Source organism: Chrysemys picta, chromosome 2 (genome assembly GCF_011386835.1).
Source record: "Chrysemys picta bellii isolate R12L10 chromosome 2, ASM1138683v2, whole genome shotgun sequence".
Taxonomy (NCBI): Eukaryota; Metazoa; Chordata; order Testudines; family Emydidae; genus Chrysemys; species Chrysemys picta.
This window is the reverse complement of record NC_088792.1, coordinates 184314026-184341519: the sequence shown is the minus strand read 5'-3', so window position 1 is coordinate 184341519 and position 27494 is coordinate 184314026. Positions and strand designations below refer to the sequence as shown.

Genomic DNA, 27494 nt, shown 5'->3' with positions numbered 1-27494 from the left:
TTATCATAGTATAGTCCACTTCTTAATAGAGTCTCATTGATCAGCCTTTCCACAAGCCTTCAACTCTCAATACCATACCATCTTTGTGGCAGCAACAATTCCTGGTGTATCTGGTACAGTTAACATTATCAAATTGGTTTCTTTTTAAAAAAATGAATCCCACACCTTTCACTTCCCCCCCATCCCTTTTCAACTATTCTCCCATTCACACATCTGCTCTAAACTCACCTGACACCTCCTCTCTGCCCAGTTTCCAGTTCTGTCCCCCTTTCCCTAGAAGTAACTCTGGCCTCTTTGGCATCTTCTGGCTCTGACTCTGCCAGCAATTCCTGGTGAACCTTCTCACTGGTCTGAGAAAAAAGGAGTAGCCAGCACCATATATGACCAGCAAGGACTCCACAAACAGCTAGTAAGTGTGTGGCAGAATACAGTTTGAGAAACACTGAGGAAACCTGAAATTTACTTTTGCTGTACTTTTTAAAATTGATTGCTATTGGAAGGATTCCATAAATAATTAAATTATGCTATTGTACGTGGGGTTTTCTGTCTTTTAACAGTAAAATAACAGTAATTAATTCAGAAAGAATATTACTTAGTTTTCATTTATTTTAAGTTATTTTGGGAAAATACAATTTTAAGAATGATTTAAGGGTAGCCGTTCATTGTTACTATATATGAGTTTTGTAGAAAGCATTAGTATATTTCTGTCTTCATTTGGACTGAAAAGGAACAAGGATCAAGTACTATACAAGTCATTCTCATTCAACAACCCAAAGTTTCAGGGTCAAAAGTTTAGAGTTACTGTGTACCAGTTATCACCAGACTGTAATTTATTTCCATTTATTTAAAAAAAAAAGTCTATTTTGTATACACAATAAACTTATCTGATTTGCAGGGTCTGTAAACAATGTTTGCAACACATTGATGCTCCAACAGCCTGCGTAACTAAGAAACCACAGCCACAGCTCACAATTCAAATATTCAGACTGAGTGATACAAGGTCAGGGGGTGGAATTAATCTCTGATGTCCCTGTATTTTGTTTTTTCTCGAAGAATCTGTCAGAAAAATCTTTAGCCATTGAAGATCAGACAGGTGGCTGAAGGAAAACCTGAAAAACTCCACTGGTTAATTCAAGTTCTTCTAAAGTGTCAATAGCTTGAGGAATAGAACTTTAAGACCATTGCACCATCACCAAAAGACCATTACTTCAGCTATAACTTTAGCTATTAAAAACAGCACTCAGTGTGTTCATGTTAAAGATTACCACACCTAAAAACAGAGTTTAAAATCTAGTTTTAAAAGGCCCTATTCTTGTAACTCAACCCAGTGATTTTTTTCCTGTTAAACATTAAACAAGGGTGCACAAGTCTGTAACAGACTCAAACCTCCTTTTCAAAAGTCAGTCATGTGGCACATTTAACCATGCAGTTCATCATCATCTTAATTTCAATGTTCAGAAGATAAAAGGGAAAAAAAACCACTCAACACTTTACCTTCTTCTCTTAAAGCACTTCATGTATTTTGAAACCTCATTTCAGCAACTTTTAACTTTTTTATATACTGGATATGGTTGTAGGAGAAGGAATAATCTAAAATAAACTAACAAACGCCAGAAACGTAATACCTGGAGGATAGTATCTTTTGACTAATATAGCTCTTCAGATATCCACTGAAAACAATGATGTAAATTAATTTAACCAAAATATAATATAAACTTTGATTTTCCTCCTTAGCATCCCTTCCTTTATAATGTAAAGAGACAAATCTCCTCATATTCATCAATAGTGATCATAGCAAACCAGAGTTTCTTATTTACTTGTAAAGTAACCCTGACATTTCTAGGCACTGCCAAACAGCCCCAGCCAAAACATTTTTCCTCAGGGTGCAACAAAGTCCTTTATGGTACCTTACATATCTAATGAACTTAACTATATATTTTCCACAGGGTTCATCACCTGAACACCTTGCTTTTCATTTATATAGTGATCATGTGATAAAATTAAAATGAATAATTGCTCGTTCAACAGCCAAAAAATAAAACTGACCTCCATTTGGACAATTATCTATTCAATAACAAGACTGCATACAGGATTAATAAGAGAACATGATTAAAACTCACTCTCTATTCCCTTCCATTGTCATTTGTGCTGCAGAACACATGATATTTGTTTGGTTTTGCTGGCCTCTCAATGACCTGCTTCACATATCATAAAAAGTACTCTACATTCCACTTCAGCATGAAGCTAAAAGATTCTTCTCATCTGAATTTAACATGAAGATTGTCCCATGAACACTTTTCTTCTTTGCAAACTTTTAACAAGATCAATAGAAATGTTTCTATGAAGTTTTTTGGTCCAATGGAAATTTGTTTTAAAATAAACTTTCCCCTGCAGCACTTGCAACCCAGACATAGCAATATTTAGAACTGAGGCTATGTCTACACTTGCCATTTAAAGCGCAAAATGTCCCCTTTTTCTGCTAAAACAGTGGGAGCATCTACACTTGTTAATGATTTTTTGCGGTGAAAGAAAACCATCTTCCCAAGAGGCATACAGCTCTTACCGCTGTTCTTTTTGCACTGTTGTGAAAGTGAAGACACGTTCTATCAGTGTAAACACCTTTTGGCCTCCGAAGGATATCCCACAGTTCCAAAAGTGACCACTCTGGCCAGCATCTCCGTTCTCTGGAGCCAGGTAAACGGACATCCACCCCTCCCCCCGTAACCCCCGGGAAGTATGAAACTCCCTTTCCCTTTGCTTGTAAATGTGGCAGGGAAAGCAGATACTAGGGTTTTTTTAAAAAAAATGCCACGAAAGAAACAAGGAAGTAATGGGGCTGCTGGGACATGAAGCAGTGCAGCACGGGGCACTGAGCAGGGACCCAGAATGCCTTCCGCTCACCACCCCCTTCTCACAAGACCGATCAAGAGAGCTGCTCTATGGGATAGCTGCCCTACAGCGCTGCTCTCATCCACGATGGAAGTGCTGCTAGTGTAAACGCTCTCTGACACCTGAGGAATTAAGTGAGTACACAAACCAGCACTTTTCTTTCACCGGTGAAACTTACAGCACAAAAACTCTGCAAGTGTAGCCATACCCTGTGCTAGAAATCAACTACATATCAGTGAAACTGACTAGTCTGTTCTCATTGTCCAAATAGTAAACAGCATAAATACTTTAAAGTATTTACATTAGCCTAGTCTGTGGTATGCATAATCATAGCTATTCTGAATGGAAAACTTAGGAGGAAAACACAAATTTGTTTGTTTGTTTTTTCTGAAAAGTTTGAAGAAATCTCTTTACTGCATAGTGATACATATCATAACTAAGGAAACAGTCAAGTGTTTAAAAGCAGTTGATACATGTATAGATTATACCCAATATCGTATACCTTATTAAAAAAAAGATGCATGACATTACACATTACATCATGAATTTCATTTCAAAACTCAATTTTAGCTAATTAAAGTATAAGTGCTTATGTCTCTGCAGTCTCTTCTGACAGTAAAAATTAAACTACTGTATGTAAATTATATCCTACAAGCAAGACTTTCATATGTCAAACAATGGAAGACTCAAACAGGCTTTTCTAGTTATGTGTCTCAGGGCTTCTTAGGATATGTTCTCATCTGAACGTTGCATACAGAGACACTATGAGGGTTCCAGTGAACTGGCTCAACGGTGCTCTTAAAAGATTTAGGTCAACTCCTGTATGCTGGGGAAGAGTCTCTCTCCCCCACAAAGAATGCGGTGTGGGTTCTACCAAAGCCTTTCTGAATGTAGGAGTGCTTCTGCCTTTAATAGTGGAAAGAGGATCAAGGATTTTAACCAAGGCCTTCTAGAATAATGAAGGGATAGAACTAGTAATGACATTGCCAGAAACTTCAGTTAAAACAAACATATAAAGTTGACTGCTGCTCTAAAAAAGTCATCACGCAGATTTTTCCCGCTTCAGAGCCTCCAACAGTCTTTTGGACTTCTGAAGAGGAACTTTTTCCCCTTGGGGTGGGCAGAGGGGAATGAGGAGTCTAAGTACTCATTACTACAACTCATCCTTGGAGCTGTTCTATCAATGTAAACATTCATCTCTACCCTGAACACTGAGCCTCAAGGCAATTTTGCATCCCTATGAAATATGATAAAAAGCATGCTCGTGGCATTTCTCATAAAAATGCAATGGAAATAATCCTTTTGTGCTAAACTGAGCTATAACATAAGCAGGAACCAAGCTTTGAAAGGCTTATGCTCCCTCTTCTAAAATTTCTCCACTGCTTACAATTTACTGTGAAAAAAATGTAAATAAAATATAGTTATTACACTAAACTTATTAATAAAAGAAAACAGTCTTTAAAGCTTTTTAAAAGAATTAGTAATGCTATTCTAATTCCATGTGGGGCTCATTTTTTTCCTTAGTGGAGCCATATAGAAATGTATAGAGATGAATTGTACACGACATATGCAAAGATATTCACAATAAAGAAGGCTTTTCCGAAAGTTACTTTCACTCTCAGGAAGCTTAGCAGCAGCAATTTATTCTTATCTATTATCTCTGAACAAGTTTTTGGGTCTCAAACGCTAAATATACTTACTCTCCCTACCTCCAACTACAGTTACACAGTAGATTAATAGAATTTCTGCAGCCTGCTGAGACTCCAAAACCTTAAGACACCCCAGGGATCCAGAGCACTGCGGTTTGGCTTCCCCTCACAGCAGTGCTAATGGGAAGCCGGGAGAGAGCTCTCACTAGAATCTGTGACAGTACAGAAAAGATGCATTTCCTTTATGAATTTGCTGACTGGATTGTAGACGGAGTTCAGGGCACAGCTGGTGTAGTAAAAAAACATAAGCACTATAAATGTATATGACTGAGAGAACCATCTGATGGCTTGTTCCGATTCCTTTATATGTGCATGTGTGGAAGCTGTAAGAGCTATCAGATGGCTCTCTGTCAACAATACTGTAATAATAATTTATATGGCTTACATTTTCCTATTTATATTTTAACTCATTTGCATAATTGTTAAAGGTGACCTATAAAGTATTTAAAAAATGGGTTTGTGCCCTTGTTTCTTTATGATGTACAAGAGTTATGCCATCACTTGAGTCAAGAGGTGGACAGCAGAACAACTGAGTCTTCGTTTATGTTAGACTTTTTCATAAATTTTCCCACTGGTGCCTTCACCAGTGGTAGGAGCAGTATGAGCTCTAGGATAGTCAGGGCACAAGCAGCTTCAAGCATTTTATCTAGACCTCTTCTGAGCAGGCTTGGGCACATGGTGTTTTAAAGCTTACACTAATGCTTAATAAGCATTTTTATTATTCATCACCTTCAAATAAAGTGACAGGTATCTATCTATCTTTGATACTTATATGACCCCCATTCCCAGTACCTGAGCACTACAAAGTCTAATATATTTATCCTCACAGCACCCTTGTGAGTACAGTTATACCCATGGGGAGCTTGGGCACAGAGACAGTCAGTGGCCTACAATCACACATCTTTGGTAGAATGGGGGAATTGAACCCACGTCTCATGAGTTCCAGGCTAACCACTGGACCATCTTCTCTTCCTCTGTATAAACATCTCAACAAATGTTCTAAGGCTACCAAGAACATCCTTCAGCAAAACCAGGGAGTCCCAAGACATGACACTTCTTGTATTTGTAAGGAAGAAAATCAGTAGGACATTTCTCTTTAAAAAATATATAAATAAATAAATAAATATTAGAGCTCATTTCAGAAAAAAAAGAGCATAGACAGGGCTCTAGTCTTTTTTATATATTAAAAGGAAGCAAATAAGGGCACAAATTTAGTTTTATAAAATCCTTTTTAGGTCACCTTTAAATGGCACCCTTAATTTTATGTTCTAAAGAAAATTAAGTTGACTTCATAAGATGTAAGATCAGATACTCTTCTGAACATTTGTCATTCCTACATATTACATCAATATTATTGTTATTACAGACTGCTCTAAAGTGCACTAAAATAAAGAGTAATGTCTTGCAGCCAACCCAGAATAGAAGAGATAGTCCAAGCAGAAAAAGAGGGACGCAAGGCAGTCTTGCCCTCCATACTTTCTATTAGGAATGAAAAACATCCTAAACTATTCCCTGGTTTTGATTCAGAAATACAAATAACCTTCTGAAAGGACTTGTAATGAAGCATCACACAGTATAACAGAAAGCTCTTCAAGGAACACAAGATTTTAAAAGGTAAAATCTTTTATGAGAAAAGAGGGAATATGAATAACATTACTGCTGATCCATCTTTTCCCCCAAAAGATGTCAAAATGACAGCCAGAAGAAAGAGTATCCAGTCACACACCCCCTAGGATTGGCAGCAGGAAAATAACTGACATCATATACCATACACAAGTCTAATTAAGGATAACTTCAGCTTTTACTCTGAATTGCCTGACTTTCCACCCAATCAATGTTAATTTCACATTGCATGTGCACACATTTCATCCATTTCATTTTTTCCAGAAATTCCAGTCTGTTCTGTGAATATAGGCACAATTTAAGTACAAATCAAGAGGATCTGAATTATTACAATACCAACCCACAACTTCAGATACATTCTGGTCACTACTTCTGAAAGACAGGGTTAAAGGCATAGAACTTCATTGCAAAGTCATCGACCAAAGAGTACTATAGACTACCGTAGGCTACCTCTAGATCACGAGATACTGAAAATCTATATGATTTGGAAGATATGTGCAAGTTGCCCAGAGTCTGTAATAGGTGCTTTCCTTATGTAGGTCCAAACTGAAACGCATAAAAGAGTAGTTGTGTATGGGGGTGAGGGGAGGCTACAACAAAGACCTACCTTTTCAAAAGTGACCAGTGATTTTTAGTGCCTCGGTTTGTCTCTGCAATCAGATAAACTCCAGTCTATAAAATGATTTGTCCCAACCTGGCGAGCTAATCTAGGCAGGAGTTATGCTTTATTAGGCCCAATCAGCAGATGGCACAAGAGAGCATGCAATAATGCAGTGGTCTGTGAGGGAAAACAAATTCCATTTCCTAAAATGTCTTTCAGTTATGATTGAGATGTCAGATTATAGGATGAAAAAAAACACTGATAGCATCAGCTGGGATAGCAGAAGAAAATTCTGTACATATTCAGATGATATTGGATAGCTCCTAGAATGACATGCAGATCTTTATTCAAGATATAATGTCTGGTTTTCTAGGATAAACAGAATACAAAAAAGTGTCAGTTATTTCCAAGTTCCCTCATTTTAAAAAATGCAGATAGCCTCGACAGTTGTTACAAAGACATTAGGTATTTATCAACTATCACAACCTATTTAGTACTGTCTGCCTCCAAACAATGTGAAGTTACTTCAATCAAGCTTACCTGAATGCACTTAAGAAAAACCAACCACATCTGAGACATTATGGCAATTAGGCCTTGAAAGAAACTTTACCCATTTTGATCAGCATAGCTATTTTAATTTTGAAATTTTCAGAGGCACTTTATATATAAACAAACTACAAAATACAAACATATATTTTAATTAACATTTTGCAAAGCCTTTTTTAAACATTGCATTTTAAAATCCTTTCAGTCATATCCAGCCTGACAAAAAAGGACATCATGGGGGACAACTGAAACCCAATGAGAGATGGTAAGGCATTTTCTACAAAATAGCACACGTAAAAAAGCACACAAAATTGTGCTCAAGTGACTAGGCAGCACATAACTGAAAACTTGTGTGAGCATTTACCCAATTTATATACAAATTGTGAAAAATTGTGCATATCTAATCTTGAAAATTATGTCCTTAATATCCACATCATAAAATTTACTGTCCTGATTTTCTGATGTATTAAGCACCCACAACATCCTCTGAAATCACTGGGAATTGTAGATGCTCAGCACCTCTGAAAATCCCACCACTTATTTAGATGCCTAAAGGTGGATTTAGAGGATTAATTTAAGACACCCACATTTAAAAATTGTGGTCAGTCTATTTGATACTTCAGAAAGAGTTCAGTCCAACTGTGGTTGTCCAGTGAAGGGGAGTATTCCAGACGCTGCCCTTTTGATTTCATCCAACAATTGGTCCAGACTACAGCACAGAAGATAAACCATTACAGACTAGCAGATGGGCCCTTCACAAAGAACAAAAAGGTTATCCTTTTCTTTTGTAGGACTGCAGGTCCTTCCTGGAAATGCATTACTATGCAATCTTCTGTACACTATTCGAGTAATTCTAAAATGATCAGCTCTTTACAAGCTCAGAGCTAGATGTCCAAAAGGCCATGCAAATCTATAGGCAGTTTAATTGCATTAAACTGAATTAATGCCAAAAATGTGTTGACATAATTGGCTTACTTTCTATATAATCTGATTAATGGATGTGCTGGGCAATGTTTCTTACTAAGCTCTCAGAAAAGTACTCTTTCACTTGTGTCAAGAGGTTCAATAGTAACTACACTGTGAAAATGAATCCACAGAATTAACTTTCAACATTTGAAAATATTAATAGAGGCTGATGGTTTTCATTACTCATTTTAACACTACTGAGATAATGGTATGTGATAAAAAATTCCTGTAGTAAGAAGAAATGCCATTTAATCAATCATTTTCTTAAAAGCACAGAAAGAAGCAGCTTTTTGATGATTATCAGGTCTCAAGAGAATAACTAAAACTCAGTAAACTAGAATTTAACATTTGACTTTTTTCCTGATGGTAAAATGATGCAATCATGTACCTGGTAGAATGAATTAACACAGTGAATCTTAGTAGTAGTAGACTATTCAATGCCAAACTAGGGCTCGGTCTACTCTAGCACTTGTCAGCAAAACTTTTGTCGGTCATGGGTGTGAAAAAAAAAAAACAAACCCCGCCTGACATAAGTTTCACTGACAAAAATGCCGGTGTGGACAGGAGGGCATCTCCTGCCCACATAGCTACCGCCACTCGTTGGGGGTAGTTTAACTGGAGAGAGCTCTCGTGCCGGCATAGAATGGTTACACAGGAAACTTTACAGTAGCGCAGCTGCACAGTACAGCTGTGCCGCTGTAAGGTCCGTAGAGTAGACATAGCCTAAAAAGTAAGTTCTAAATCTGCTACCCAATTTCTAAATAAAATACTACAGATTGTAGTGGATTTAAATATTTTTCCTTAAAAATTATAAAAAATATATTAAGAACATAAAAGTGGCCATTCTGGGCCAGTGGTTCATCTAGCCCAGTATCCTGTCTTCTGACAGCGGCCAATGCCAGATGCTTCAAAGGGAATGAACAGGGCAATCATCAAGTGATCCATCCCTTATCGTCCAGCATCTGGCAGTCAGAGGCCTAGGCTAGGGTCACCCAAAGCATAGGGTTGGATCCTTGACTATCTTGGCTAATAGCCATTGATGAAACTATCCTTCAGGAACGTATCTAATTCTTTTTTGAATCCAGATACAGTTTTGGCCTTCACAACATCCCCTGGCAATAAGTTCTACAGGTTGACTGTGCATTGTTTAAAGACGTGCTTCCTTTGGTTTGCTTTAAACCAGGTTGGCAACCTTTCAGAAGTGGTGTGCCGAGTCTTCATTTATTCACTCTAATTTAAGGTTCCGCATGCAAGTAATACATTTTAACCTTTTCAGAAGGTCTCTTTCTAGAAGTCTATAATATATAACTAAACTATTGTTGTATGTAAAGTAAATAATGTTTAAGAAGCTTCATTTAAAGTTAAATTAAAATGCAAAGCCCCCCGGACCGGTGGCCAGGCCCGAGAAGTGAGAGTGCCACTGAAAATCAACTCGCGTGCCACTTTCGGCACCTGTGCCAGAGGTTGCCCACCCCCGCTTTAAACCTTCTGCATATTAATTTCATTGGGTGACCCCTGGTTCTTGTATTAAGTGAAGGAGTAAATAACACTTCCTTAATCACTTTCTCCACACCATTCATGATTTTATAGACCTCTATCATATTCCCCCCCTCTCCCGTCATCTCTTTTCTAAAATGAATAGTCCAAGTCTTTTTCATCTCTCCTCATATGGAAGCTGTTCCATACTCCTAATCATTTTTTTTTGCCCTTTTCTGAACCTTTTCCATTTCTAATATACCTTTTTTGAGATGGGACAACCAGAACTGCACACAGTATTCCAGGTGTGCGTGTACCATGTATTTATACAGTGGCATTATGATATTTTCTGTTTTACCATCTATTCTTTTCCTAATGGTTCCTAACAGTTTATTAGCTTTTTTGACTGCCACTGCACACTGAGCAGATGTTTTCAGAGAACTATATACAATGATTCCAAGATCTCTTTCTGAAGTAGTAACAGGTAATTTGGAGCCCATCATTTTGTATGTATAGTTGGGATGTTTTCCAATGTGCATTACTTTGCATTTAACAACATTTAATTTCATTGGCCATTTTGTTGCCCAGTCATCCAGTTTTGTGAGATCCTTTTGTAACTCTTTGCAGCCTGCCTGGGACTTACCTATCTTGAGTAATTTAGTATTGTCTGCAAACTTTGCCACCTCACTGTTTACCCCTTTTTCCAGATCATTTATGAGTATGTTGAAGAGTACTGGTCCCAGTACAGATCCCTTGGGGACACCACTATTTACCTCTCTCCATTCTGAAAGCTAACCATTTATTCCTACCTTTTGGTTCCTGTCTTTTTAACCATTTACTGATCCATGAAAGGATCTTTCCTCTTATCCCAAGACTGCTTACTCTGTGTAAGAGCCTTTGGTGACGGACCTTGTCAAAGGCTTTCTGAAAGTCCAAGTACTCACCCTTGTCCATGTTTGTGGATCCCCTCAAAGAATTCTAACAGATTGGCGAGGCATGGTTTCCCTTTACGAAAGTGGAATAATTACGGATATATTATTGATACATTTTAAACAAATGAGTATTTTCAATTATGAGCCACAGTTTTGCGCGCACATGCACACAATCATGAGTCGAGGGGAGCATTAAAGATTGGGAATGAAGGGTATTTCACGGTGACAGAATAAATTAACAATGAAGCAGAATTTAGGGATTATTGCCACAGAATGCTGTCCCATTGTACTGCAAGTATGCAAACTGTTTTAGCTTCTTTGCAATGTCTCTAGCCTCCTTTCTTACTCCCTTTTCTCCATGACCGTCAATGTCAAGCAGATTCAGCAAGTTCCTTGCAGGCTATCTGCTTATATATATTTAAAGAATTTCTTGTCACTTGGTTGTTTTTTTTTTTCCTTGTGTCTATTTGCTCTTCAAATTCTATCTTGTCCCTCCTAATTTCCAGTTTACATTTTACTTGCCTTGTTTTATGCTCCTTTCTATTGACTTCTCTTAGGATGGATTTCCATTTTCTGAAGCATACTTTGTTTGGCTCAAATAACCCATTCAACCTTTCCATTTAGCCATTTTAAAAAAATTCTTGCCCTTTCCCTGTAAGCATATGCATCTCTTTTGTGACTCTTATCATAGAGCTTAGTGAACAGTTAATAATATGGCCTGCCAGAGAAAAGCTCCAAATTAGCATCCTAGAAAAAACTAGATACCTTTATGTAATCAGCTTGCCACTGCCATGGTTGGTTTCTATCATAATCTTTGGCAATACAATCTTAGTCAGTTATCTGCTTTTGATTCATTTCTCATTTAACCACAAGTGGGAATGTGCTGCCACTGATTAGAATCAATGGCATTCCCAATAAGCTGTATATGCAAAGAAAAGACAGATGGAAGAAACTGTTGCAGAAGCCATAAAACTTGACCATGTGTGTGTATGATGAAAATTAGCAATTGAATAAACCACCTTCAGTGTTTTAGTTGAAACTCAAGCATCCAATATTCAGCTCCAAGCTGCAGAATCTTTCCTGTGACAGATGAACCTTATCAAGCTGAGTGACTAATTGTTTCCCTTAAAGTATATCAGCATTGGCAGTGCACAGACTGGTCAATGTTCTGTTCGTTACCCAACTCTGAAAAAACAAAGGTCTCCATGACCGCAACCTAGCAGACAGAATTGTTGACACGACAGAGAAACAGCTAGTCTGAATACCCTCCCAAATTTCACTCAGTTTGCTGCTATAATATTCAGAAGACTATTTGTGAAAGATTCTAATGCTTGGAAACATTAGTTCTTCACCACTTCTTTATTCTCCCACCATAAGATACAAGGAAGTTCCACAAAACCATTTCTGAGATGCATCTGAGACATATATTGAACAGCCCCATCAAAATTCTGAAACATGGCTCCCTCACCCACTTTCTGTGGTGGTTACAAAACAATCCTGTGGAAGCAGAAGTTCTCCTTCCCCAGAATGAGGAAAGGTCAAGAACTGAGAAGCAGAACGCAGAAAACAAGCTATAAGAAAAGAATGGCTCTCTGCACAGAGTCAACTAAGAATGACGATTTTTTAGTTTTGTTTATCAGAGGTGGGGGTGGAACCGTTGCTACAAACAAAATCGAGCTCATTAATATAGCAAAGAAAAAAAGTGAAAAGTCGGGAAATGTTTCTCGTCATTCACCTTTATTAAGTCCCTCTTTCTTTCACCAGCTTATTCAGTAACACACCCCCTCATTATTGTCAATTCTGATATATGGTAATTGGAATAGAAAGATAACCACAACTTTACTGGAAAAGATCCTGTCATTGGTTTAGTTGCCCTACACAAGATTATTACCCAATGCACACTAACTGCCATGTTACAGATACTGCAATTACATGCAATATCTTTAGGGCCCATAATGGTTTATGTATGATTGTGTTCTACTCCATAGAGCTTCTACAGGAACTAAAAACAGTGAGGGGTGATAAAAGCAAGTCACAGACTAAACAACGCTAGAGAGGTACTGCACCCTGGGGTGGTCTGCATATACTGGTTCAGAGTTTAACAGACAAAGGAAGGGCTTTTGGTATAAAATGGTGATCTTGAACTGACAGTGCCCACTTTCTGATCCACCAAACAGACAACATCTTCTGTCCAAAGGGACCCCAACCCTTGCTGAAGAATGAAAAGACTTTGGCCTACTGCCTACTAGGGCCCCATAAGACTGATGGGTGACTCCTGGTATGTTTAGTGTATGTTTAAATCTATTTATTGTTTGTTTGTTTGACATGTTTTCTCTGTAATGCTTGTACCTTAAGAATAAATGTGCTTGCTTAGAAAGAGCTGTGTGGTAACTTGTAATTGCTGGCAATACACTTTTCATAGTCCCCAGAGAGAAAGCAAAGCACAGGTGCTGGCCTTTAGACAGACTGTCATGCTGGTGATATCACAGTGTAAGGTGGCTTTGCAGCCTTAACACACCATGGTCAGACTGGAGTGGGACAAGAGTCCCTGCTCACAGATAGGTGATGGCTAGAAGTCTGAGACCTGACTGGGAACTGCTGGACTGCACCAGAGAGGTGATGGGGGGGAGGAGGGCGCATACAGATGTAGTTATTACCCAAAGCACACTAACTACCGGTATTCTGAAAACAGTTCTTCTTGGCAACACAAAAAGGTAATCTCATTGCAGCCTGCAGCGTTGGCAGTCAGGAAATTAACTTCTCTGTTGGGTACAGGAGGAATCTTTTTATTTTAATTGTTCCACCTACTATGGGCAAATTGTTTCTCTTTCAGGGTACAGCACTGGGAAGCTGCTACTGCTAGCAGCAAGTTTCAATATAGCTCCCTCTCTTTCCCTCCCCCAAAATGAGCCAGCTGCTTAGTAAGGATTAGGGGTCTCTTGCCAATTAGATTTTCAATAATCATCAATCAGCTACATGCCACACCTAACAAATCATTCCATAAGCATCCACGTGAGTGTTTAGTAAAGGTAAGAGCTATGAATAATAAAGGACAACACATTTTGTTTACACTGGACACACCTCAATTGTGACTATTCATGTTTTCCATTTATTCTTATCAAAGCTATACTTTTGCTGAACTCAAAAGGTAACAATTCTTCTACCACAAACCACTTTTCTGCATCACTGACAGGACATGCTATATATTAAAATAAAATGTCTTTCAGAAGAGTAGAGACACAAGGTGGGCAAGATAATATCTTTTATTGGACCAACTTCTGTGAGAGAGACAAGCTTTTGAGCTTACACAGAGCTCTTCTTCAAGTCTGGGAAACATCAGTGTCACAACTAGATACAAGGCAGAACAGAGTGTTTAGCATAAGTAATTAATACAAGGAACCATTCAAGATGAAGTGGTCTGTTAACACTTCTCCAGTCATAGTGTGGAAGGAAAAAAAAGTCTGGGGGTTGGGGTTTAAGTGGGTTATAGATTGTTGTAATAAACCATAAATCCAGTCCATGGTTTTAAGTATCTAGCAAAGTTAAGGAATTTAAGTTCTCAGGCCTGTCTTTTGACCTTACCCCGGGACCAACACATCTACAACAACACTATATACTTTCAAAAAGACTAGTTCAATGTTAAACTATAGTACACTCAGGCCAGGTCTACACTATAGACCCATATAGGTATAACTACGTCACTCAGGGGTGTGGATTTTTCACACCCTCAGCAACGTAGTTTTACTGACCTAATCCCCAGCAAAGACACTGCTATGTTGACAGGAGAGCTTCTGTCATTTATATAGCTACCGCCTGTCGGGGAGGAGGATTAACTACACCGATGGAAGAAGCTCTCCCATCGGCTTAGGAGCATCTTCACTAAAGTGCTACAGCGATGCAGCTGTAGCTCTGTATGTCAAGACAGGCCCTCAATTCACCAGTTTTTAATAATAATTACACTTAAGCAAAAAGACAACCCTTACCTGCTAATAGCAGCGGTGCAGAGTAAGGGCAGCTGGCTTCGGCAGTGTTACTGAGCATGCTCAGTCCGTGTGAGCATGCTCAGTACAAGTCAAGCAGCAAATCTGGGAGGGCATGTGACCCCGCATACCCTGCCATGCGTCACCTCTGCATGCAAATATTACAAAAATTTATAGTTCTAAATATTTTGCAGCACACATTTTATTTAATTAAAAGAACTCACTGTTGGTCATTTAAAAAAAAATGGCGTGGAGGAAGATGGTTAGTCATTCACACTACTTTTAAAATACAAAATTATTATTTCAAGAAAACACTGTAAAATCTTTCTTAGAAAAATAATATGGAAACTCCTGGATTACGCAGTAACAGGAGGGTTGTCTCCCCCCAGTGAGTGTACTATTGAACATTTACAAATCCCCAAAACAGCTATTAGAAAAATTACCACATTACCAATCACAAATCTATTCTAGCTGGATAGATCATCATTAAATTCAAACTCACATTTCTTCTCTGCTCTCCATTGGGGAGGATTTACTTTTTGATTGAAAATCAGTATCCTTTAAAACCACAGACTTTTCACTGATAAATATTACTGGGCTTCTTTAGAAAAAAAGACTGTAACTTACTTAATTGAGTTTCTGAAGTGATCTTCAGCTGGGCTTTTTACCGTGCAACTGTTAAGAAGCCACAAGTCTGCTTCTGCGGCGTTCTCTGGAGGACAGAAGAGACAGAAGGGTGCATTAAAGAATTGCAGCTCAAACTTGGAACTATATCACACTAAAGAGATTGGATTTAACCTTTTGTTAAAAAGTAGACCGTTCTCATAAGGTTTCAATAATCAAGCCTTAAATATAATTTTGGAAAATTCATGAATACTGCTTACTCTTGTTAATTATTTGGAATGCAGTAGCATCTAGGTGCTGCAGTCATGAACCAGAACACTACTGTACTATACAATACAAAATATAAAAAGTCCATGCCCCAAAGAGCTTACAAATCCAAGTTAAAGACAAAACACACCACGTAGATATAAGCAGAAAGACAGTGAGAGCACAAGGAAATAATGAGACAACATTGGCTAGCATGATAGCCAGTGGTCTCAATACATCATCTGTCTAACCACTGTCAGTTTTTTTGTAGGATTCACAGCACAGGAGAGTTTAAAAAGAGGGAGTTGAAGGCAGACAATGAGGTAGTTTTACAGATGTTTATTAGAAGCACTTCCCATGCATGAGGGCAGCACAAGAGAAATCAGGAAGGTGCTTGTTTGAAAATGTAAACAAGTGGCTCAGGGAGACTGGCATCACTGGCATGGAGGCAAGAGTTGTCATCTCAATTTTATTGTGTAACATTTCTATAAAGTAAACAACCTAGGCTTAAGCAAGCATAAATATTTACTGTAGAAAGAAAATTCAGAATTCAGGAAAACTCCCCTGATTATTAGAATTGGCTACATTTTAATTATTTTATCATTAACATCCAGCAAATTTTAGACTAAAGGTTTAAGAGCATACCCTTAGTTATGCCTATAGTTTTCAGTCCAGAGCTAAATTTCTTGGTAAATTTCTTTACACCCTTGTGATAGCTAAATACATTATTTGTGTTGGATCATGAAGTTACCCTCAGAGGAACTCTACCACCATGTGGCATGAACACAGCATTTTTCCTCTGCAATTAAAATAAAGGTTTTAAACGAATTTTAATTAAGGAGAATTAGCTTGTCATCTAATACAAAATTTAGCCTTCCAAAACAAATGCAGGAAATAAGAAATACTGTGTATTTCTAGGAAATTGGTTTCCAAGTACTACCCAGTGAATGTTTTCTCTCCACCTGGTTTTCAACTGATTGGCAAATACCACAGAATCCAAATGATATGAGGTCACTCTCCTAGAAGAGTAACACTTCATTTTCTAAAAGAAACTCCTTGAGCAAGCCCTAGGGAGCATCAGACAAGCCATTTCACATTCCCAATGCTCTGGCACTAATCAGGAATGCTTAGTGTTGTATCAGTTAGGCACAGAAAGCTTGTGTCACACTTTGGTACTAGCTTTCAGCAAATCTTGAGCCAAAATGAAGTACAGTAATAGGATTTAAAGCGATACAAGTAATAAATGGAGCAAAATTGTTTTAAGTCAAAGTGTAGTTTTTAGATTACCTAATTTAAGTGACAGCTCACAAAAGAAAAGGGAAAAAAATTAAAGCCTGCAATGATTTTAAAATGTGTGTCTATATATGTATATCTCTATTTACCTGTCCATATATAAAAAGCTTCCTTCCTCTAGCTACACTTAATACAATCTCAAACTCTAAAAATATGTAGGTATCTGCAATCTTGCCTTTGCCGATAAAAAGAATGATTCCATTTTTCAGTTAACTGTCACTCATCCAACCTAAGGAAGGAGCCAAAATGCAAATGATATGTAAAATAGGAACTGTTTTTTATTTGTGTAAAATGAGTGAAAATATTCAGGAGAGGTTTTTGTTTTAATCAGGGTTATTAATAGAGACTCCATAGTTAACTTGTTCTGGGATGTTAAAATCCTTTTCAGGTTCAAATACAAGGTATTCCAAGGAATCAAATGGCCACAGGATAACGCATTCAAGGTCATCTCTAAAGGGACTGTAACAATGGCTGGGGTTTTTTTTGTTTGTTTTAAATCTGTGAAGGCTTAAACAAATGCCCCAGCAGTATTTACCCTGTCAATTAACAGACTGGAAACAGCACTAAGCTCAAATTCAGTCTATTACTGAAGTAAAAACCTATTGGGACAACCTAAAGGATCTTTCTTCAAACTCAAAGAGCTTCTGGTTTACATAATATTTACATTTAGACTTGTTCTGTTAGCAAGAGTTCAGTGCTAATGAGCATGCTATCCTTGCCTTAAATGTAAATATCAGTACATTTGCAATTGTATTAAGGCCAATAACTTAAACAAAAACAAAAAACAAAAAAAAGGAGGAGGAAAAGAAGGACTGGCTTTTGAAAGCATGGCAAAAGGATGAACAAAAACTCCTGGCTCTTATCAACTGAAGAGGGCATCTGAATAGCTTTTGAATACTATTCCACAGCAATTTATATTATTGTATTTAGAAGTCACCACAAACTTCAAGCACATTTTCAGGTCATCAGCTACAATGTCCAATAAACAGTGTTTTGTTATTTAAAAATGCTTTGCCCAAATGAGTGTGTTAAAAAATTAATTCAAGGTTTTTATGCAATAAAATGTTGCCACAACTCTGTTTCAAAGTACTTTAAATGTGCTTACTTCTAATAGTACAAACTATGAATATAACTCATCTCCAGCCGCATAACAATTTTCTCTGAACTTGAGAACTATTGGGTATTATATAACAAGAGGCTGACAGAATAAATATCATGCCAATGGGGTACAAATGCACTTGGGAGACAACTGTCACAGAAAGTCAGAAGAGAACTATTATATAACTGTATTTCATGTCAAAAAACCTGAGACCTCTTCATTCAGAGGAAAGGTAGTCCAGTGGTTAGAGCACTTGCCTGGTACTTGGAAGAGCAGGGTTCAATTCCCTGCTCCATCAGAGAAATCCCATATGACTGAGCAAGTGATTTAGTCTCTCAGTGCCTCAGTTCCGCATCTATAAAATGGGGGATAACCACCTCCTGTCTCAGGATAAATACCTTAAAAATCATGAGGCACATATAAGTACCTAAAACAGACATTTGGACTCTGGGACTGTTATAACCTCCTACTGGGGGGGCTTTACAACCTGTACAGTGAAATACTGCAGTTTGTATTTTGGAAATGTGAACAGTTTGTATATTTTAAAAAATATTCGTCTTAGTTCTTATGTAGGTCTCAGATTCTACCAGTACAGAATCACTGGGTAACTCCTCCTGTGAAGAGGTGCCTAAAAACAGATTTAGGAAGGTAAAGTTTTTGGCCTCTCCTCTCCCTACAATGCTATGTATTGCTATTGCTATTTTATCTTTTCTTACCCTCACTTATTTCTTGTTAACGCTCATGTTAAGCAATGTGGCTAAGTTATATTTACATACTAATCAAAAGGTGGAGGCCATTTCTCATCAAAACAACCACCTAGTTTAGAGATACTTTTGCCCTTGTATTTTCCCCTCACCCCTCCATCGTATTGCACATACATATTGAAGAAATTAATTATGTGCACACCGTGTCAAGTTACTGAACAGCTCTTGAAATTTACTTGAAAAAATAAACTTTCAGAAATTATATTTATAAATAATATCTTCCTAGCTGGCAATTAGCCTGTAGGATCACAGGGAAAGGGCCATCAATACAACTACGATGATGTTGGATCCCAGGACAGAGGGTGTTCCCGTAACGGTGGAAGCATACTCATAGACTCATAGACTTTAAGGTCAGAAGGGACCATTATGATCATCTAGTCTGACCTCCCGCATGATGCAGGCCACAAAGCCGTCCCAACCCCTTTCCCTTGACTCTGCTGTTGAAGTCCCCAAATCCTGTGGTTTAGAGACTTCAAGTAGCAGAGAATCCTCCAGCTAGTGACCCCTGCCCCATGCTGCGGAGGAAGGCGAAAAACCTCCAGGGCCTCTGCCAATCTACCCTGGAGGAAAATTCCTTCCCGACCCCAAATATGGCGATCAGTAGAACCCCAAGCATGTAGGCAAGATTCTCCAGCCAGACCCTCATTGGCCATTGATACTATTTACCAGCGATGGCACGCTGTTCATTTGACTAAAATCATGTTATCCCATTAAACCATTCCGTCCATAAACTTATCTAGCTTAATCTTAAAGCCAAACAGGTCCTTCGCCCCCACCGTTTCCCTCGGAAGGCTGTTCCAATATTTCACCCCTCTGACGGTCAGAAACCTTCGTCTAATTTCAAGCCTAAACTTCCCCACGGCCAGTTTATATCCATTCGTTCTCGTGTCCACATTAGTACTGAGCTGAAATAATTCCTCTCCCTCCCTGGTATTTATTCCTCTGATATATTTAAAGAGAGCAATCATACATTAGGTCTTCAAGGAATTTAGTCACTGTAGGGTGTGAAAATACAGTGTGACCCTATATGGGTGGATGGTGTGCTGATACAGCTGCTTGGGTGAACTCTAATAGAGCTTATAGAAAGCACTGTGCCTTTTAATGACAAGATACTCCAGAATATCAGAGTCTATGGGAGAGAGGCTACATTGTTTTGCCTGAACAGAAAATCTTTTCCACTTGGCTGCACCAGCTGTTCTGGTAGAATCCTTTCTACTTTGTATCAGAATGTTCTGCATATCTATTGAACAAGTTCTATGTTAACCAACCAGCATCCAGGCTCTGAGATAACAAGAGGCTGAGTCTGGATGGAGACTTGTCCTTTTGTGCTAGGAAACGATGTTGGGACTCAAGAAGTAATGTTATTGGAGGTTGAATCAAGAGTTTCATGGAGCTCCGGGTACCAGTAATGCCTAGGCCCAGCTGGTGGTAAACAAATAATTTCTGCAGACTCTTATCTGATCCCCTTCAAGCACACAACCACACAGGAGACCAAGGGATGAGGAATGTGTCTGTCTTGAGAACCAGGGCTCCAACACTGTGTGGAGCAAAAGGAAAGACACTTTCTCTTCTTCTCAATGGCAAGCAAGTCTATGTAGGGGTGACCCCACTTGTGAAATACATTTGGAATGATAAACATAGTTACACGAGTTATCTGCTACAGTGTTTTCCAGACCCAAACGTGTAGAACGGAGTATAAATTTGGTGATGGATGGACCAATTCCCCAGCTGTACAGCTTCCTTGCAGAAAGGGAAGACCAGGATCTTCCTTGCCTGTTCACATAGTACAGACAACACCAGTGTGATGTTTTATCTAAACTGTTTTGCCTTCAATCACAGGGCAAAAAAAGGTTACACAAGCCAAATGAATCACCTGCGTTCTAGGACACTAATATGAAGGTGGACAGGCCCTGATTGTGTTGTTGGTCCAAACATTGTGTTGTTGGTCCCCATCTGAGGCTGGACACATCTGTTCTAATGTTTTCATGGGTAGAGGTAGAGAAAATGGAGAACCCTAGCACACCTGATTGAGATTCTTCCATAAATGTAATGACAATAGGAATTCTAGAAGAATTTAGGCTGTCATGTCTATGTGGTGCTTGCTTGGGCAGTAGATCGACTTCAACCACTTTTGTATACAACAAAGGGGAAGTTTGTCATGTTGAGTTGTGAATGTGTAAGAGGCCATGTGGCCTACTGGTCTCAGATTGTGTGATTTTTCTTACACTACCTCCACTGCCGTTTCTGCCATCCTCAGATGAAAGTCCTGAAAGGCCTTGTAATAGCTGCGATCAGATGGTAGATGGGATCACTGCTACTTCAGGTGATGATGAAGAAATGGCAGCCAAGTGTGGCGAATTCTTAGGAATCTTACTTGGGAGGGTGATCTGACACTTGACAGGACAAAGGAGGTGAGTTTTCTGGCATGTTGTGCACCCACAGTCCTAGCATCCCCAATAGTGTGAACCATAAGTGAAGTGAGATATGGCCCCAGTGAGGGATACCAGGTAGGAGGTCCTTCCTGATATTCACTGTGCTTATTGTGTTAGACTTTGAAACCTTAGAATCCCTATATGAGGCAAAGTGGTCGTATGAATGGGGTTTCAGGATACACATTGGTGATCCCTCCCCATTATTATCTAAAGCAAAAGATTAGAAGAAATATTCCTCTTCCAGAGGAGGAGCAGACTTTGCTGCAGTCTCAGGGCAGTATATAGGGAGATCCCTTGCCTTTAGTGCAGACATACCCGGTACCATGAAGATATCAGTGGTCAGTGCCAACAGAGTATCTTCACAACAGAAAATAACAGCAGCGACTCTGGGAAGGAGGATACTGCTAGATTTTCCACTAGCATGGATCACATTGATTAAAATGTCATTACCCAGATCAACAAGTTAGAAATCATTGACACTGAAGTAGATTTTGAAGACAGTGTTGATATAGAAAAGTTGGTACCAGTACAGAAAACCCTGGCACTGGTACCAAGAGCCCTGGATGTAGTCCTATAGTCTTCATACTGGAGGCAGCGTGAGGCTGACACTTAGCTAGTACCGCAGAGTGAAATGAGGGTCTTTCTGTCACCAGAGACCTAACACAGGCCTTGTGCTATCCTTGGTTGATCTTTACCTCTTTTTGTTGGTAAGTCCCTCAGACAGTGATCTACATTTATACTCTTTCAAAGAGCAGTGCTGTGTCCAACCCTGGCAGCCAACGAGGACCTGGGAGCAGGAACAGCTGAGAAATACTTTGTGGAAGCAGGAGCCCAGGAACTGACCACTAAGCTAGTGTTTACTGAGGCATTTCTGAAGGAGGACTGCTCAGATCTGGGAGGGTCTTATTTATACAGATATCAGAAGCAAGTCCCAGATTTCCTCCAGAAAAAGTTTCAAATGAGCTTCTCACTTTTTAAGTTTGTTTAGAAAACAAACAGCAAATTGAACATTCCTCAGCAATGCAAAACAGACATCTTATATGAGTATCATTGAGGGACAGAGCCATCTCATATGAAGGGTGATAGTTAAGCCCTAGAGATTTTTGTTTAGACACAAGGGTTGAAAAAATACCCAGATAATTACCCAAACTGAAACTTAATGTAAAAACCTTCACTACATTAACTAAAACTACACTAATGGGATAACCATGTACAAAAAAAATGTTTTAGGATCACAAGTGGGCAAGAGATAGAGACACTGCTCACAGTTCCATCTTGCAGCGATGGATGGTTGGCCCTGCTCTGCCCTTAATGCACTGTAGAGGTGGGGTTAGGATACTCAAGGCAGAGCCCCAGTTGCTGACCCAAAAATTCCAATCTTGAGTACAAAGTGCACATGTGCATCCAGAGTGACATACATATGGATAATCACTGAAAGAACTGGAACTTTCTTTGGCTTTTCATTCCATGCTTTCTTGCTGATTCGTTACAAGACACTCAAGTCTGATGTTGATCTATCATAGATTTGTTTGGAGGGTTGAGCAGACTTACTTGACTTGTCATGTCTCCAACAAAGTGCTGCTTTAAAAGTTACATTCTCTAAGATGGGGGGGGGGGGGGAGAATTCAAACCTTTCCACATTTTAAATTTCTTTTTTTTAATAAATTCAGCTCATCAATATTTCACTGCTGACCAGATGTAGGTAATCAGCTACCTAAAACCAGCCTTCTTTATGTTCTAATAACAAATAACCCACCAACAATGTCAAATGAGCATTATTTTTAAGCTCAACAATATAACTCAAAACCACTGATTTTTTTTGCATTGTGACATCTTTTCCATGAAAGAAAAGCTACATTGGAAGTAAACCGCAAAATCTATCACACACTTTGCAAAACAACAGAGTACAAAGAATACTAAAGGTCATGGAAACCTCTGAATACATCTAACTTAATTGGGACATTCTGGAAAACAAATTGACTGGATTATGCAATACAAAAAGGGTAACATGGTAAAAATCTGAATCATCAATATACCAACAAACAACACAAAAATAAATACAATTTTTTCTAACATTTGTTTATATTATTGTTCCTTTATAAACTATAAATCAGCACAACTATCTTAAGTAGCCTGCAGTAACACAGTGTCATATGAAAATAAAGCTGCAGATACCAAATCAATTGTTTGGTCCTACAGAGGCAAACAGGCACAATATAAAAGGGTATTTTTAAAAAGACCATAAAAACAAAACAACATGAATATAACTATAAAGAATCTAGAAGCAAGGACCAGTATAGGCCTGACACTGAGAAGAAACAGCTCTGCTTCACCTCTTCAGCCCCACCTTCTCTCTGCAGAGGACTCACCCCCAGATTTGCTTACACTGTGCACTCAAAAATCCTGAAGTCAAATCTGCATAACATTTCTATAACTCTTTATACAAAACTGCATAACTAGGGCCTGCTGGAAAATAGGCATATTTTTAAGTTTCCACATTTCAGGAGGAGACTCTCCTGTGGCAATTTCTGGGGTAGTTACCTCTCTTTCCCAGGGGCACTCCAAGTCTCCCCTTCTCCTCTTCTTACTTTCCCCATCACTCTCACAAGTTTCTCCAGTTGTCCTGCTCATTTTTAATTTTCTTGCCGTCGAGGCTCTTCAAATTACCCTGCTTCGCTGTGTCATACTCCAGCCCTCTCTGTCCCCCATTTATGGATCTCCCCACCCACTCTTGGTCCCACTTCTAGCTCATTGCTCCCCCTTTACAGCTGTCACCCATTTATGACTTCGTCCTCAGCTCTGATTCCAACATCTGATCTCCCCACCCCCCAGCAGTGGTAGGGGGTAAGGCCTCAGGCTTCAGCTTCATCCCTGGGCGGCAGGGCTCAGGTGACAGGCCCCCTGCCCTGTGGAGATGTAGGTTATCCCAACAAAGACCACCAACATTCTTGAGGTGATCCTGAATAATCCAGGGGGTGGGAGGGGGAGGAATGTCGTGTCCAGTATACCCAGTGTTTACGTTCAGTCGATATAGAGGACATCTCTCTAGTCTGAGGCACCAGAAATTTGACAGTTGAGGTTTTCCCAACTGAGTCTTTTTTTTTTCTCTGAGTCTTTCAAGCACAGGTGACTTTGAACTGGGCCCACATATAAGTCACTTGGGAGCGTATAAGGTTTTGGTACTAAGACAGTTGGTACCGAGGCAATGGGTACCACAGAGGTAGTTGGTACCAATGTGGAAGGTACCACTACACTAACTGAGGGACTCTGTATTGGGATCAGCATGGAAGGTGTGCAGTCCTCTAAATTTAGAAGGTACCACATGCTGCCTTGGAAGTCAAGTACAGGGGCACCAGAATGTACTCTCTAAGCCTTGTGGCACTTTGATGTATGGGCCTGAGACAAGCCATGTGACTGATGACTCTTCAGTCTCTTACTAGGTGTTGGGGATAGAGACCTGCACCTGGGCTCACACTTGGAATGGTGCTCCTTTCTGACCATCAGGCATAGACATCGATATAGTGGTGGACAAATGGAGCTTATGAGAGGATGTGACCTGGGAGCTCGAAGCAGTATCTCAGCTCACTGGGACACTGCTCGAGAACAACTGACACAATGCTAAGTCTTTGGTGTAGCTCTCTTCTTGGAGTTTGAGGAAGACTGTATCAACTTCTCTAACAAAGAGTTTTAGTCTCACTTCCTGGGTTGCTCTTTCTCCAAAGGAACAAGCAAAACAACTGTCCTGGGACATGTCCTTCTCCAAGACACAGCAGGCATAAAGGATACCCATCGTTGATGGGATCCAAAGCATCACACAAGTGACAAATTTTAAATTCCAGTGATTTAACTTCTACCTTCATTCTAGTACCTCTGTTCAAGGGAGGTAGGGTCTAGTTTAAGTGAAACTTACGTTTTTGTTTTTTGGCCAAAGGGCACAAAAAGAAAAACGACATTAACTACACTTTCACTAATTATACTATCAAACTAACATATACAAGACTAAAACAAATTATAGTGTATGCAGTATGCAACCACTGTAGAGGTTCCTTCTTGGTGCCAAACCGTTAAGATGGAACTGACAGGCAGTTGTATCCCCTCCACAATTTATGCTTTTGGTTGTGAAGGGGAAGGGGCAGGCATGAGGGCACTTAAGAGTACAGGCATTGCCCCAACGGACACTGATAGACACAAAAATCCAATCTTGCATGTACAGGATACATGAGCACCAAGAGAGCAGAATCCACATGGACAATCGCTTGAAGAACTGATGATCTAGGTTTTTTCTCATATTGCCAATTAACTAAGCTAGCCAGTCCCTCAAACAGTACCCAAAGCTTTCACACCTTTTACGCCTACTAACTTTCAAAGGTCCTTTGTCACAGTGACCCTTGCTTAAACCAGGATTATTTAAAGTAAATATTAGTTAATTATATTATTGCTCATGCTTTTGGGCACAAACTAATCTCTGCAGTTATCAAGAAAGAATTCTTTCCATCACACATCATTACATAAGAGGACAGAGGCATCCAAAGGGCATAAGGTTCATCCTTGTGTGGCAGCATCAAACATTGTCCTCTCTTCTCCAGACTGAAAGTTTCAGTTGAAAGAGGAAAGAACAGACTATGATTTTGAAAAACCAAACAGATAGTTCTAGAGAAGGAGTAGTGACTTTTCTTAAATAAATGAAGTTCTGAATAGCGATTTGTTCAGCACAGGAATTTCTTCACAGGTGACATTTGTTGGGCTTCAGATGGATTGAATTCCACACAGTATACAGTAACCACCAACTTTTTATGTAGAAAATAACCAAAATATACTTGAGGGGAAACAGCACTCTCACTTTGTACTATGCTCCCACTGCAGCTTTAAAGATTAAAAATAAAAGTAATCATGAACTCCCAGGGTGCAGTTTCTTGAAATCTTCAAACACTGCTGTCAGCTTCCAATCGTTTCATTTTGATTGACATGCCAACAGCCTTCTCTAACCACAGTACCCTATGTCATGTGTAGAAGGCCCATTTGAATTTTGCCCCACTCTTCTAGTATAACAAGGTCACTTATTTCCCCAAATTGATGGCACAACTATCCTTCACCACCACAGAAATGTGCCTAGGGACAATGAGCTTCATAAAAAAAAAAACTAACATAAAATGAAATACTTGAAAAGCATTGCCATTTTCTGCATTTATGTTTGTAAGTTTCTTAAAACAATTTCTTCAAAGTAAAATACTGGTCAAAACATAAATAAAAGAGAAAAAAATTGGACTTATGGACTTAGGCATTATCATCTAAACGAAAAGTGAGAGAACTCAACCTAGAAACAGAATTGAATAAGTTTAACAGGCAGCTGCTGGAAACAGCTTTTAACATGCAAAACTGCAGTTGATAGCTAAACGTACCATAACACTCACCACTATTAAATACACAGACTTTTCACACCAAGTTATCTGCAGGAGACTTTTGAAGTTCTGATGTTTTTAAGGCTTACCACCAAGATAAAGGGCATGGTCGGGTTCTGAAGCCACTAAATAACAATCAATCAATCAGCACAAGAAATCAATTGAAAGAATCACTTGAGTCACCAGCAGCTGTTGGAAAAAAATTGCTAGTCAAGAGAAAGTAGGGTAAACATTCACCTTTATTCTTGCTTACTTTTGGTATCCAAATATCGTCTAGTACCCATTTCAAGTCAAAGCTCATCTCCCTCTCCCCTAGCTAAATAACTTTTTCCTCTCCTTATAGCTTAAAAAAAAAATCAAAGCATATTACCTGACCTGATCCCAACCACCCATGGCGCAAGAATCCCTTCCTTGCTCATAAACCTAGATATTTTATAATGAACTAATACTGCACCAAATCATAGCTAGAGCCCTTTGCAGATACAAAAACGTGTATCCTTATCCAATCCACAAAAACTGTCTGCAGATATTAGCACATTTGCAGCGCTCTACTTACCATGGCTGGACTGAAGCTCCAAGGTACCTCCCCTCCTCCCAGCTGGAGCTGGGTCGGGAAGAGCTGCACAGGCAGCTGTGGGGAGCTGTAGTGGACCTCCACCTGACGTGGGTGGGAGGCCCGAGCAGCCCTGACCCACGTTCCTGTTCCCCAGGCCTCCCCCCGAGGGCAGATGGAGGCATGCAGGCTCCCCCGACCCAGCTCTGGCTGGGAAGGGGAGGGGCCTCGGAGCCGCAGCCCAGCCATGATAAGGGGAGACGCGGCAGACCCTCCATCCACCCAAGCAGCCCCCAGCCCATGTCCCTGACCCCCACCCAGGGCAGGTGGCGAGTCCACACCGTGGTTCCTCACAGCTGCCT

General features: G+C 39.4%; 1 protein-coding gene across 13 annotated transcripts in view; it reads right to left on the bottom strand.

Moving 5' to 3' along the window:
- CDKAL1 (CDK5 regulatory subunit associated protein 1 like 1) overlaps positions 1–27494 on the bottom strand; it is a 790609-nt gene that overhangs the window by 657213 nt on the left and 105902 nt on the right. For all 13 annotated transcript variants that reach the window (XR_010597970.1, XR_010597971.1, XR_010597972.1 and 10 more), the window contains one exon: positions 15350–15434. Coding sequence is in view for 10 of the 13 variants with exons in the window: in XM_005281387.4 (XP_005281444.1) it covers positions 15350–15434 (85 nt within the window). In the remaining 3 variants the exon portion in view is untranslated. The remainder of the gene's footprint in view (positions 1–15349; positions 15435–27494) is intronic.